The 15,117-nt window shown below is 37.1% G+C and overlaps 1 protein-coding gene across 6 annotated transcripts in view; it reads right to left on the minus strand.

The window, feature by feature from the left end:
• LOC144473563 (dystrophin, isoforms A/C/F/G/H) overlaps positions 1-15,117 on the minus strand; it is an 856,126-nt gene that overhangs the window by 678,981 nt on the left and 162,028 nt on the right. For all 6 annotated transcript variants that reach the window (XM_078187528.1, XM_078187532.1, XM_078187527.1 and 3 more), the window contains one exon: positions 7,936-8,034. In XM_078187528.1, the coding sequence (XP_078043654.1) occupies positions 7,936-8,034 (99 nt within the window). The remainder of the gene's footprint in view (positions 1-7,935; positions 8,035-15,117) is intronic.

Raw genomic sequence — 15,117 nt, forward strand, 5'->3', positions numbered from 1 at the left:
ATTTGAGTAAAGCGCGAAACATCCGCGAAAGCCGCTATAATGGCGCGTCGTGCCTAAGAGGTTAATCGGAACATGACAGTCACCAAATACATATTTGGTGATACTCGTCGTCCGATGAGATATTTGACCGTGAACCACCGGTGCTATACTCAGTGGCGCACACTGGCGTGAACGTGTTAACCCTTTGCACTCGAAGCCATTTTAACTGTAATTCTAAAATAACTCTTCTAACATAATATAGCATTTCCATTTTATATGACAAAATGTATTTTATGCATATGAAATTGAATCTTGTGACTCGTGCAACAACAGTCATACTTTTGATAACTTTTAAAATCTAATTTTTCGTAATATAAAAATGACTTTTGAACATGCTGTAACAATTTTAACTTGCACTATAATAACGAGTCAGACTCGCGATAAAAACACGAGAGTTTCTTGTTATAAAAATCTAGAAATAGAAGTAAATAAAGACGATACAAGAAACTAAAATGATCTGGACCTATTAATGAAAATATTAAGAACAAATAAGTATTGAATCAACGCAGAATGAAAGGAGTCGTAGTGCGAGGAGTTAAAACCGTGTATTTCTGACACCAAGGCTGGTTATTATATATTGTTTACCACTGAGTTTGTCGTCTCATAGAAACGAACAAAGTTCTATTGATACACAAGCCCTAGTTCGCGAAGGACATAGTGCGAGTTCTAAGTTCAAATTAGTTCAGCACGCTGGTCAAAGCACGGGACTAGTTCAAGGTACCGAAGCGTTATGAATGTTCTACTATTCAAAGTTCAAGATCTAGTTTCAATTCTTATGAGATATATCGAATTTTGATCAAAAACGTGTTAAGTATCGTTTTGTGGTAAGAATAAGAAACATTTCTTGTTCGAAGAACAAAGTTGAAATAAGTTTAAAATTAAATTATTAGCTTAAAATTGGTAGTAGTAATTATTAAAATAGGGTGCGCGAAATCGGCGAAAAATATGTTTCTCAAAGATTTCTCAAGATTTAAGATGTACAAGGATCAAAGATACCAGATTAATATCTCAAACGTGGTAATATATCGTTCGAATATCAACAGAGTTATTTTATGAAACGATATTTTTAGATTTCTCTATATTTATCGTAACTTTCACGAATATCATTTTGAATAGTTGGACCTTAGTATTATGAATTCCTATTAACCCCTTGCACTATAATAACGAGTCAGTGATACAAATTTCAAGCAAGATCTATTAAATATGAACATTATTCATTTCTTGTACATCGAAAATGAAGATAAATTCTTCTCTTATCAAAGTCTAGAAACAAAAGTACATAAAGACAATAAAAGAAACAAAAGCTGGTTGTTTGGTCCTATTATTAAAAATATTAAGGACAAATAAGTGCTAATCTATGCAGCGCGAAAGGAGTTGCAGTGCAAGGGGTTAAGAAGTGCTTAATAAATATCTGCGTCTGTTGCTAGTGGAATTCTTACTACAGCTTCGCTTATATACCATTAACGATATTTGTTTCATAGTATTCTACACACGACTAATACGAGCACGATTTAAAAAACAATTCACAGAGCTCCATGAACCGTGCGGAGTCATTAAATTTCCATTATAGCAATTTCTTTACGGCTATTACCGTTTTCAGGATATATAGGGGAGCAGAAAAACCTGAATGAGTTCTAAAGAGGTGCTTCCGCTTCAAAGAGCTTAAAAGTAGAAAAAGGGAGGAGCTTCCCCAACATCTTTTCTAAATCCGAAAAGTTCTTGTAAGCTGTAAAAAAACGATCGAAATTCACCGGAATTCTCTTAAGGGGTTCTCTATTGAAAACCTCTTCGCCAGATTACATATTCGTACATCTGCAAACTTAAACCTAACCCGGATCAATCTCCTCGAATATTTGTCACAGCAAGGACAAAATGCAAAAGTAAAGAGCATAATACTATAATCAATATATTCACCGTATTTTATAACAAATATCAAAATAGTTTTGACGATCAGTATTATTGTTGGTTAACCCCTTGCAGTACTTTTATCTTCGTAGTTACAATGATAAAATAAATTTCGATTGGAATAATTTTTTAGAGGAAAAATAAAATTAATATATATATAGCGTGCTTACAATTACTTCAGCGCTTAAATATTAGTGGCAAAGGGACAGAATTTTATTTCGACTTAAAAAGACGAAATAACATTTATACTTAACAGGTTATTGTTAGAAATCATAATCACGAGTCAGACTCGTCAAAGTACGGCAACGGGTTAATACTGGTAGGCATATCTATGTGGTGAGTGAACTGCGTGTGTTTGAGTGTGTGAAATAAACAAACAAATGAAGCGGTCGCGAGAGTAAGAATAAGAAGGAAAACCGTTAGGTAGTCAGCGTTCAGTCTCGAAGTGTTAAAGGTATAAACATTGTTTGTACTTTTACTAGACTAAATATATCTATTCCTTTATTGAAAATATTAAATTGAATGATTCTTCAACTGAGATATTCGTTCGGAAGTCGGAAGATAGGGGCAATCCCACATCGATATCGGGAAAATCCGTTTTGATAATATTAATTGAACCAACCTCGAGAGACAGGACAATTAAAAATTTTAAAAAGGTTCGAAAAATTAATTTGATGTATAAACAACGTGAGACCAGTCGTATATCTACCTGGCGATGCCGACTGGACATCAGCATATAACAGCAATGCGTGCAAATTTTACAAGAACGATAACATAAAGTCGTAAACACTTCAATTGTTTTTTCATGTCCTCGCTCCATTAAAGGGTTTGCCTCTAGCTGTGCCCTTAGCCCGCGGCTGTGCAGTTGACTGCCGCGAGGCATGTTGAACAGTTCTGTCCTACAGGATACTATGCACTTTCACAAACTGTTTTATCTTTCGTCGAACTTAATCTTAGTAAAAGTCATGCACCCTGACAGGCAATTTAGAAAACAAATTATGTAAGAGGATGTCGTCGGAAAGTCGATCAAGAACCTTTTTACGTTATTTTTCCTACTTCATAATGTGCTAAAATAAACCACGAAAATTTATGTCAATCGAATATGTATCTCTTTCTGTTTTTCCTCCAAAGTATTAACCCCTTGCCGTAATTTAACGAGTCAGATTCGTGACCAAGATTTATAACAATAAGCTGTTAGGTACGAATGTTCGTCCGTTCCTTTAAGTAGAAACCAAATTTTATTCTCTTGTCTCTAATATTTAACCATTTGCACTCGAGTGGTGACTCTAAAGCACCACTGTAATTGTTACATCACGTTCCAAAATAATATTTCTATTATAAAAACTTACATTTAAAAAATTATTAAAAGTGTAACTGTTTTTGTACGAGTTACAAGATTCAATTTCCATTGAACATAACCTCTTTACTTTATAAAATGGAAATGCTACATGTCGGAAATGTTATTTTAGAATTTAAAGTGGCTTCGAGTGCAAAGGGTTAAACATACAAATAGATGCGAGCACACGATAAATATAAAATTCCTTTTCCTGCTAAGAAATTGGCGCGATCGAAAATATTCTAATCATAGTAATCGTAAAGAAAATGGCACGGCAAGGAGTCGTTAACGGCTTTTAGATTCGTCAAACTGCCATTCCCTCTTGAGTTCGACGAAATGCACCTAGTTCGAATTTCAACAGGCAATTACTATACCCGTGTAGATAGATCGATTTTCATTCGGGTAATCATCGGAATTCGAAGGAGGGAGGGGGATGAGAGGGGGACGAAGGGAGGGCCGCTATTCTTGATTTACAACCGAAGACCGTCTATCGCCCCCCACCCCTCCCAGCCCGCTCTTGCGTTCCCGTTTGAATCTGCAGGTGCTTTCATTTCTTCATATCTTTTGCTCCGGTTCCTCCGATCGGAAATCAATAACAACACGCGGAGTAACAAACCCATTGTTTTCAACCGCCCCTCAAATCGTATTCGGAGAAGTCCGCCGGGCTCGAATGGGCGCATCAACGGGAAAGAAGGCCGCGCGCGTCGGATCCCGCGGAATCGGGTTTCCATTGATCAATGGGAACGCGCCCATTCTTCTTTCCTCGGCCTCCCCCTCGATTCAATAGAAAGAGAGGAAAAGTGTCGAATTTCCGTCGAGATGGCGGCCTGTTAACGCGGTAATATGCTCATCGGATTTCAATTATCACCGCGGTATAATTGTTCTATCACTTGATCTCCGAATTAGTGGGAATGGATCAATATTGTACCTAGTCGAACAAAAATCGTACTGATACGAGAATTTGGGACAGAAGACTGCAGTGCTGTACCATCTCCACGAAATTATTAGGTAAAATTTTGGGGAAGGATTATTCGTTTTTGGAATGTTAACACTTTGCACTCGAAGTCATTTCAACCGCAAATCTGGAATCATTTTTCTGGTGTACAGTATTTCCATTTTAAGTAATGAAGTGCAATGTATATACATATTTACCAAATTAACTCTTGCGATTCATACCAAAACTTTCAGTTTTAACAATTTATCGAAAATTAAACTTTGTTGCTGTAAAAATTATTTTAGTAGATGACAGAACAATTTTAGTGGTGGTTTTTAGTGGTTCAAGTTTCGACGACTCGAAATTCATTGATTTTGGAATTTTTGACCTAAGAGTGTGAAACGAAATGTACATTTTGAATTGACAAATTAAAATTGATAAACCGAAAAAATTAGCAAAACCAAAAGCAACGCCTAATAGTCGTAATTTACATAGAATCAATCGACTTATCTATATTATTATAGAGTAGATATTATTATAGATTAAATATTATTATAGATTAAATATTATTATTATAGAATAGATATTATTATTATGGAATAGATATTATTATTACGAATTATATATTATTATAGATATTACTGTATTTTACATAGTATTATACGAACAATGGGATTATTAGCCAGCCCTATTATTTTCTCGGCATCGCATGTCGCAGAAAAGGTCGAAATACAAGTTCAATCCCCGCGGAGATTGAAGCGTTTTGGTGCAGCAGATGCTCGTCGAATTTGAAATATCACCATTGATAATTGTTCCCCCGTTGAATCCACGAATCGGAGAAAGAATCGATTGGAACGCGCGAGACAGACAGACGAGGTCGTTCTGGCGTAAAGCTTTGTTGAAGAGGTTGCGAAAGGGCTACCAATCAATCTTAATTAATTCGTTCGAGCGAGCACCGTTCAACAATGCAGCGATTTCCTGGCAACTGGGAAAGATTACAAAGTTTCGTTTCGACAGAGTCGGGTGTTGTACTTTCTCTATCGAACTTTCTGTAACAATTAAAATATAAGACCTGAATTATCCGAACCTACACCATCTGAACGCTTCATTAAACGAAAACATTCAGATCTAGTAATATTCAATCTGACAGTTTAACCCTTTGCACTATCGCTTCTTTCACGCTGTAACGATTAGAAACTATTTGTATTTAAAATAATTTTTATTTACCTTTTTTTCTATACTTTAATAACAGATTTTATTTTTATTTCGATTTGGAAGAAATTAATAATTATGCATAAAATCTTCACCACGAGTCTGACTCGTTATCATAGTGCAAGGGGTTAATTAAGCAATTCTTATCTGTTATTCAAGCATCGAAGCTTCCATGATTAATCAGAGATATTCCAAGGACAATATTTTTAACTATATCACATAAATCATTATATTTCCAAAGCCCTTTCAAATGAAGCAGCTCGAACAAAATAGTTCGAAAACCAATTAAGTAAATTAGTTGTCCCCCAAATTACAAATTCTTAATGTACGTTTATACATGTAATATGGTAACAATAACATTTAAAGATTTTATATTACTAGTTTGTCATAATTATTACTAAAAATAACACGACTTAATACTGTCGAAAATACTAAATGACGAACATTCGTGTCTCCAGCTTTTATTCATATCGACTATTGTCTGTAGAACGCTACCAAAGTAGAACAAATGTCGAGGCACGGTCGTGTCCGACCAGTTTTAATCAAATCGTCTGAATACCGGGGAACGCCGGAATATCTGAAATATTCGCGCCACTCAATGGCGGACCAAAAACGAACGACACACGCGACAGCGATATTTATGCTCGAAGAATACACGTACTCCGAGTCGCTCAGGGGAGCAGCAACCTCGGTTCGATAAAAACAATCAACAAGTCAGAAGCTCCAATAAATCCGTCACATTGAATTTACGAATGAACTATTAAAATAAATGTACGAGTTTCTTTATCGTGCGCGGCGACAAAATAAAAAAGGAAAAGTCGAACCGAACGAATGTATTGTAACTACGAAAATTCGGGAACAAATCGGCGAAGGGGTGGCCGTTGGGATGACCGCGAGCCCCGCGCTCGAGCAATCAATAGTCTGAGCATAACTATTGCGCGAGAAGCAACAATGTATAGTCGACGCACGGGGGAAGGCGTGGCAACGTTCATTGGTCCTTTAATGCCAATGCCAATGTCAGGGTTTCCCCGGTCAGTAACCCAGAGACAACTGCCCTCTCGCGAAATATCACGGATGTCGCATCGTTCCAACGACCTCGGAAATTCCAGAACGACTTCCCGGCGAGTTCTGCAGGGAACTGCAACTTCGGGGTAGAGGCAACTGTTTACTTTACCGTCTACAGCGACCAGGGGTGGAAAGTTACATCCCTGTTTTCCACCCTTGCTGATATCGCAGACCGCAGCGTTATCGACGCGAGAGCTTTCAGCTACCTGTTCTCGTCGGTACATCCGATAGGATAAGAGCTGCGATTAACGTTTGTAGATAAGACACACAGTCTGTTGAATGTACCAGGCGTTTAGGTAAATAGAAAAATCTAGACCGAAGCTGAAATTAACTCTTCAAAAGTTAATCCGTACGTAGTATACCTCGATTTGTGGTATTTATGAAGATTTTAATTTACCATTAGCAGATAGTAGTTTTATTTGATTTATTTTGTAGATTAGTGTGAAAGTTTACGTTAATGCATATTTTCCTAGGCAATTGGTGATTATTAAAATGCATTTTTGAATACAATTCTTGTACAATGAATATACTTTGCATATTTATATTTAAGAACCTATTCTTCGCGCATAAATTAATTTCGACAAACAAATGTCACCAATGTGACGTCACATGAACCATTATGTATCAGAATAATAAAGAAAAGGATTTTATATTATTTATGTATATAGTGAAGCAATAATATTATTTTTAACCTACAATATTTTGAAGGTCGGCATTTCTATGCGTTCGACACGGTAGAGGACAAAAGAAATCGATTAGCGTCGAATATGATATTTTTCTGAAAACCTTCCGCCGCATATCAAAAGTGGCGTAAGGAAGTCTGATACGTTCCCTTGTGAGATGGACCGAAACGAATCGAAATGGACTAGGGTGAGATCAAGTCAATGGGACAACCGGAATGAAACCCTCATCTGTCTGTTCCAACATTATTTGGTTTAATATAAAATACACCGTCGGCACGGTTGGAGAAGAAATAATCTGATTAATAATAACTATTACAACTCGTTAGATATTGTAACTTCTTTATAATAGTTATTAGAAATTACTATAACAATTTCTAGTTATTACAATAATGTATAATCGATATTATAATAACTATTACACTTTACTATTATAAATTAATTATAATACCTAACCAGAATAATTAAAAATTATTTATCGTTAGAATTGCGAAAAACTATTTCACGCCGAATTAATAAAGAGTAGAGCCTTCTTTATGCAAAAAATTTATTCTTACAATATTCTGGTATCTAACTATCACCTAATCTATTATCTAATCGTTGCATTATTTAAATACATTATCACCTAGCAGAGAACTTGAATGAAATTTCTCTATAATAAAATGTTTCCGGTATCAAGATATTGTAAAAATAAACGTCCGGTTAAAAGAGATTGTACTCTATTACAGGACCTTGATAAATTGATTTGTGGCCAATCGACTTACCTTCTGCTTGTCGATCATCTGCATGATTTTATCGACATCGCCGACAACGACAGCCTGTTGTCGTGACATCTCTTCTTCAACTGTCAGCCAATCACGTATCTGAAACAGGATAAACACCGTTAAAACTTGCTAACGTTTGTTCCACGACTCCGCAATAAACCGTGCAACCCATCCAGACTAATTTAATAGTTTCATTACTCTCACAATTCGCCGACGCAGCATTCGAGATAATTGTATCAAATATTCACGTGCAAATCGCGGATTCGCTCTAAACAAACTGCCTGAACGCGTGATGCTCATAAATCTCACTGAACATTGCTCGCCGTTTCTACTTATATGAACTGCGAACAAGTTATTACGGCGCATAACAAGCGATACCGCAATATTATCCACGTTTATTAACATTGAAATGCGTGCAAATAATTAACAAAATTCGACGATTTTTGATTCCATACAAAATAATTTCGTGTTCTCTTCTGGAAAACATGTTCTTACAATAACGTTAATAATACAGTTATAATTTCAATAATACGTTGTCAAAAAATATTTTCTCCGAAATCCAGAATAAATTATTCAATAGATTAAACAGTAAGTTTTTATAATAGAAATATTATTTTGGAACGTGATGTAACAATTGGCAGTGGTGCCTCAGAGTCGTCACTCGAGTGCAAAGGCTTAAATATTAGAGGCAAGAGAATAAAATTTGATTCCCACTTAACCCTTTGCACTCTAGCGGCGACTCTGCGACGCCATTAAAATTGTTGTAACGTGTGCCAAAATTATTTGTATGGATATCGTCAAAGCTTAGATTTACAAAAAATTGTTGAAAGTGTAACTGTTCTATGAGCCGCGAGATTAACCTTTTAGGTACGGCAGGATTTTGCGCAAATAAAGTTTTTCGTAACTAAATTACGATTTTCTCTTAATATATATTTTTTCCGGATATCTATATATAGTACTAATAACATATATTCTTTTCTTAATATATTGTATATACACACACTTTCACTTTAATTGTTTGCTTTAATAAATAATAAAACAATTGAGTAAAGCACGAGCCATTCGCGAAAGCCACTATAGTGGCGCGTAGTATCTAAAAGGTTAACTTTCACATGCATAGAATGAATTTTGTTATATAAAATAGAAATACTAGAAGTCCGAAAAATGATATTAGATTTGCAGATGAAACGGCTTCGAGTGTAAAGGATTAAAGGAACGTATGAACATTCGCACCTAACAGCATATTATTAGAAATCTCTGTCTCGAGTCTGACTCGTGAAAGTACGGCAAGGGGTTAAAATAACACAGGCCGCGAGTCGTCCATATAATCGAGCTCTCGATAAGTCACGTTCCACGGTAACCAAAATCTGCGAATGATCTCGCGAGAGCGTGCATCGCGTTCGAACGCCGGTTTATCCCGCGAAGGAATAAATAAACCGGGCATCGACGGGAACGGAGATAGAAAGAAACGGCCGATCGATCAAACGGGGGACCCGTCGACAAGCTAGACGGGAACGAATCGACTATTTACAGCCGGAAATTAACTGGGAGTGTCCAGGCCGTAAGTGGCCAACTCCGTATCCTAATTTCGGGGGCGAGGAAGGGGGAGGCAGATGGACGCGGTGCGCGGCACGTCTGTCACGGTCGAGACATTAACACGGTCCCGCGTATTGTTTTCGAAACGATGTCTCCTCGATTACCCCCGCATTCTCTTCGTTAACGAGATTATCGGGAGCGGTGCGCGCTCGACAATTCGGCCCGTAAATACGCGTTTCAATATCGGAGGAAACAACGCGCTGCCCCCACCCTCCTCCCTGCCTTTCTGAACGGGTCCGAGCCGTGTAATGGAATATCAAGAATACGGCAGTTAATTAATGTTGCATGAAAACAAACAGTCGGAGGGCCGGGGTGCGCGTAGTTCGATGACCACCGAATCGCATGCGATGATTCCTCCGGGCGGGGAGATCAATTGGCAAACTGTACGCTACGAACCGGTTAATTACGTTTGCGAGTCATGCCCAAGTTAAAGGGTTATGCGAACAGTCTGCGAGCCCTGTGCAAAAGAGGTTTTCGAATGATCTGATTCCGACCGACTATTTATGACGCACCTGTTCATTACGGAACGAATCTATTACGGTAATATAAGTGGTTTAATTAGGTTTTCCTTTCTCTGAAATCTGATTCATTTTGGGATTCGAGACGGACCGGGTTACTCGGATGTCCAATGTAATTTTTGAAAAGTTCTGAGTGAAATGTAAAGTGGTAAAGTAGTGAGTAGAATGTGAAAGAATCTAATAAGGAGAAAAGATTATATTATAAGATATCGGGTATTAAACAATACGCAGATAGACAGCAAGTGTTAACTAATAGCTAATATATTAGCTATTATTATATTTATAAATATATATGAATTGAGAAATAGACTGCAGATTTTAGACGATTAGAAGAAATATTAATAAGTAAATTCTTCTTTCCTTATTGCTTTTCTGTACTTAAAGTTGCTTGAACATTATAACTTATCAGCGTTTATGCGGTGTTTAAATCGTTCTAAATTGAATTTCTCAAATGAGATTTCTAAGGTGTGCTGCATAAGTTTTTATAAAACTTAACAGAGTCTACATTTAACTATAGCAAATCAATCTCATAAAATTATACCATATTTATACAAACAATCGCAATTTACAAATGACAATTAAAAATCACTAACATAATTAAATCAGATACAAATAATTATTGAATCATTATCGAATAATTATTTAATTATAACTTGAACATATCCTATTAAATTCCTTCACATACTTTTAAAAAGCCATTACACGCGTTTCACAGCCCCTCTTAGAAACACCGTAGAGTTAAGATCCAAATTTTCTAACTAACCCGTCTAATATCCTAAGCTACAAGACCAAGTGGCCTACAAATAAGGAGCGTAAAGTTTGTCACAGCGCCGGGGTTTAAAGTGTTACGACTAAAGACGTGATAGTGTAGACCGTACTGTCAGGGGATGTAAAACACAGGCCGGGGAACAGGGGTTGGAACGTGTCCTCCATAGGAATAAGTCGGCGGCTCTGCTAGCCCCATGAAGTGTCCGTAGCTATTTCGACAGGATTTGTTTAGTATTATCGGGGCACACGCGTGTGTGCCGCAGGAGGGTGGCTGGAAATATGCATTTGGGAGAAAAGTCAGTCGTGTGTAAACTGCGGAATAAAGAACCTCCGTGGAATAGTTCGGTCGCACGGGTCGCAGATTTTTTACAATGCCGCCACGTGGCATTTTTAAATCTTTCACGCGAGCTTGCTAACTTCGTCGTCGATCAATTTCAGCGGACGATGTTTACGCAAAATTAGACTTTTTCTGGTTATTTTATGCATCAGGTGAGTACGTATTAGCTGGGACTAACAGTGTCTATTACGTGCAGCTAAAGACGAGATAGGTTAAGCACTGCTAAAGACGAGATAGGCATGCGATAGCCTTTTAACCCCTTGCCGTACTTTAACGAGTCAGACACGTGACGGAGATTTTTAGTAATAAGCAGTAAGGTATGAATGTTCATCCGTTCCTTTAACCCCTTTACGTACCAATTTCTTCACAGTTACTCCGATTAGAAATTTATCAATTACAATAATTTCTTAGAATACTTAATTATTCTTAATTTCAATATTTTCTTATAATACTTAGTTACTCTTAATTGTGATCATTTCTTAGAATACTTAATTATTTGTAATTGCAATAATTTCTTAGAATACTTAATTATTTGTAATTGCAATAATTTCTTAGAATACTTAATTATTTGTAATTGCAATAATTTCTTGAACGCTTAAGTATTAGTGATAAGGTATTAAAATTTTATTCCAATCTGAAAGAACAGGATAATATATTTAACAAGTTATTAGTAGTAATTTTCATCATGAGTCGAACTCGTCAAAGTACGGTAAGGGGTAAAGTAGAAATCAAATTTTATTCTCTTGTCACTAACATTTGAACATTCAAATAGATATAAGCTCACAATAAATATTAAATTCCTTCTCCTTTTAATGCATTAATCCGATCGTAAAAATTCTAATCATAGTAATTGCAAAGAAAATGGTACGGTGAGGATTTAATGGCAGAAGTGCTTTACTGCTTTACTTTCTGCACGTGTTGCCGACGGATATTTTCTCGATCTATAACATTGTTAGTATAAAACTGTTCGTTGCATTTTGAAACACAAAAACTTCTCCAGATTCTTAATACAATAAACAACCAATTGAATACTATTTCAATCTCTGAATATTTTCTGTTGTTTCTGAGATATTTAACTTGATGTTGAAAATTATTGAGATATAACTTGAACTTATTGAGATACAACTTGCCAATATATTGACACATAACTCAATACATTGACACATAACTTGCTACATAACATGTACCTATACATAAGCATATAATTTGACAAGATCTAATATCGTCATACGAGAGCATTTGGACTTTACATTTTTCTCCCTCGAGACATTGTTCTTGTCTCCACAGTGCGCCGCGCCGTACAGTTTTACGGTACTCTAAATTCCCATACGACGGATGCGTAACGATAATCACCATCATTCCCCATATTTCAGCGGATCAGATATCAAACTTACTGTCGCGTGAAAAGTCTCGTGGCATATATAGACGAAGCCTCGCCCGAATATGTATTCCTTTACACGAATGAACACTTACACACCATGCGCGTGTACATTCTACGTGTCTGTGCGTGTACGTATCTATGCGTTATATGTGTCTACACACGTATGTACGCGTTGCATGTGCGTACATATTTGTATTCATGTATTATGTGTGTCTACACACGTATGTAGGCATCACATGTACGTACATATTTGTATGCGTGCACTATATGCACATACATATTTGTAGGCGGTGTATTATATGCATACGCGTGTGGGCGCACGTGTACGTGTATATTTTTCTACCCTCTTTTCGCGGCGTGGTCTCCCGGGACTCAGGACTCCGGACACCGAGGGGAGCGACGTCTAGGCCTTTCATTTTCATCGGGCTTCCCCGTCGGAGTCTTTTCAAGAGGGGGGGAGGGAAAAGGGAAAGGCGGAAAGAAAGAAAGAAAGTGGGAAAGAGGAAGCGAGGTCCACCGCGAAGAAAACCACACGAGAGAGATATGATCGTTCTTCGACAACATGCACTTAATCAGGCCGGCTTTATGTGGGAACCGAGGGCTAAGGTGAAAGCCAGAGAGGAAGGACAGTGGCTCAGGGAGCCCGAAGCCGGGGGAAATAGTGACTTGAGGGGTGAAGTCGAACCCGAGCCCGAGACCTTAATTTCCTGTAGCATTCCGGCTTATCTCTTTCTGCGATTTATCGACCTAACCGAAACTTACACGCATCCCGCCGGCAGATACATTGCTACGAACAGAACAACCGTTTCCTGTTACCCTAAAGAGGCGAGCGCGCCGCTAATTCCTCGGTCTGGCCTCGCCTATTCGGTTCGAACAGATTTAATTAGGGCCTGTTTGTTACACGGGAAATGACGTTTCCCGCGCGGCACAATGGAATTTGTCCGCTAATTTGCAATTTAAGTCTCCGGCCGAAGCCTGTATCGTTCATGGGCTGTGTCAATAAGGCATTCCACCGTGCGATTGCCTCCGGCCACGTGGATCGATTGGTTTACGTCGCTGCGCGAGCATTTAAAAAAATGTAGTAACAATCCCCTACCGCGTTAATGTAATTCGAAGAATTAACGATAATTTTATTGAGTCGTCAGATTTAAATGGTAGATTCTTGGAATAAGTTATTGAAAGAGATAAACGCGTTATAGTATGATTTTCAACTGGGCGAATGAAATTAGGGAAAAGGTACCGATTATTGGAGATGAATCTATCAGCGCGTCTTGCGGTCATTCCATCTTTAATCATGACCTATTCAAGCCTTAAATAATTATGATTAAGAAAACGTACATCGACCAAACTTATTCATACAAATAGAAAGTTTTACTTAAACTACTTATCTCTTGAAAAACTAATTAATTAGCTTATTTCAGTGAGCATTCGCAAAGACCAATTTACACCTCCCCCCTTAAGGTGTTTCAATAACAAATGCTCAGACAAAGGGTCTTTTCCATATTCAATATTCTATATTCCATATTAAAAATAAATATAATAAATTTATAAAGGATATAAAATATCCGGAAAAAGACCGTTTTAAGACACAATCGTCGAGAGTCGAGTCCATAGCATCTCATCGCTGCAGTTCATTGAATGCAGAAATATCTGAACGGGAAAAGGAATTAGTACCACCAAATTTTTAATAATTTCTTGCAGGAAACGGGACGAGGATGAATTCGAGATAAGTGTCCTCATTGATCGTGCTGGCGGTGATTTAATTAAAAATATCAGGGGTACGAGGATAACCAGAGTTCGGTCTGACCTATATCGCGGCACTTCTACTTGCTCGGCCGGGCCACTTGTAATAAACGAGCTGCTTTGTATTAAATAAACACGCGGATAGCGAGACGGAATACTAGTGACATGAAACACGTCATGATCGCTTTAACAGATACTACGATAATTAAACACGACGAAGCAGCATGAGGGCAGTACTCAAAATTAATAACGTTGAAGAAGAATTTTTAATCGCGCAGATATCATTATCCTTGTAACACTTATTTATTAAAATGTTGGAACAGCTTTTTAAACGCCATATTTTAAAAATCAGACTAAATTTAGGTTAAGTCATTACTTAACCCCTTGCACTATAATAACGAGTCAGGCTCGTGATACAGAATTCATGTAAGATCTACTAAATACAAGTATTATTAATTTCCTCTGTATTTAAATAAAAATAAATGCTTCAGTTATCAAAGTCTATAAATGAAAGTGCATAAAGACCATAAAAGAAACGACAATTGTCTAGCCCTATTATGGAAAATATTAAGGATAAATAAATGCTAATCAACGCAACGTGAAAGGAATCATACTGCAAGGGGTTAAATCTCTTTGAAATATTAGGACTAATTTACTAAAAAATGTCCGAACAAATTGCGGAAATTGCAATCGGTTGTAATACCAAAAGATAGTAATGACAATAAAGAAAACGTTTTCATCAACAACCATATTATTTCTTTCAATTATTGTAAATATACTCCCCATCAAATAGCCATGAAATCCCTTTTGCCGGAAGGAAACAATACCGATATAATATA

Source organism: Augochlora pura, chromosome 7 (genome assembly GCF_028453695.1).
Source record: "Augochlora pura isolate Apur16 chromosome 7, APUR_v2.2.1, whole genome shotgun sequence".
Classification (NCBI taxonomy): Eukaryota; Metazoa; Arthropoda; class Insecta; order Hymenoptera; family Halictidae; genus Augochlora; species Augochlora pura.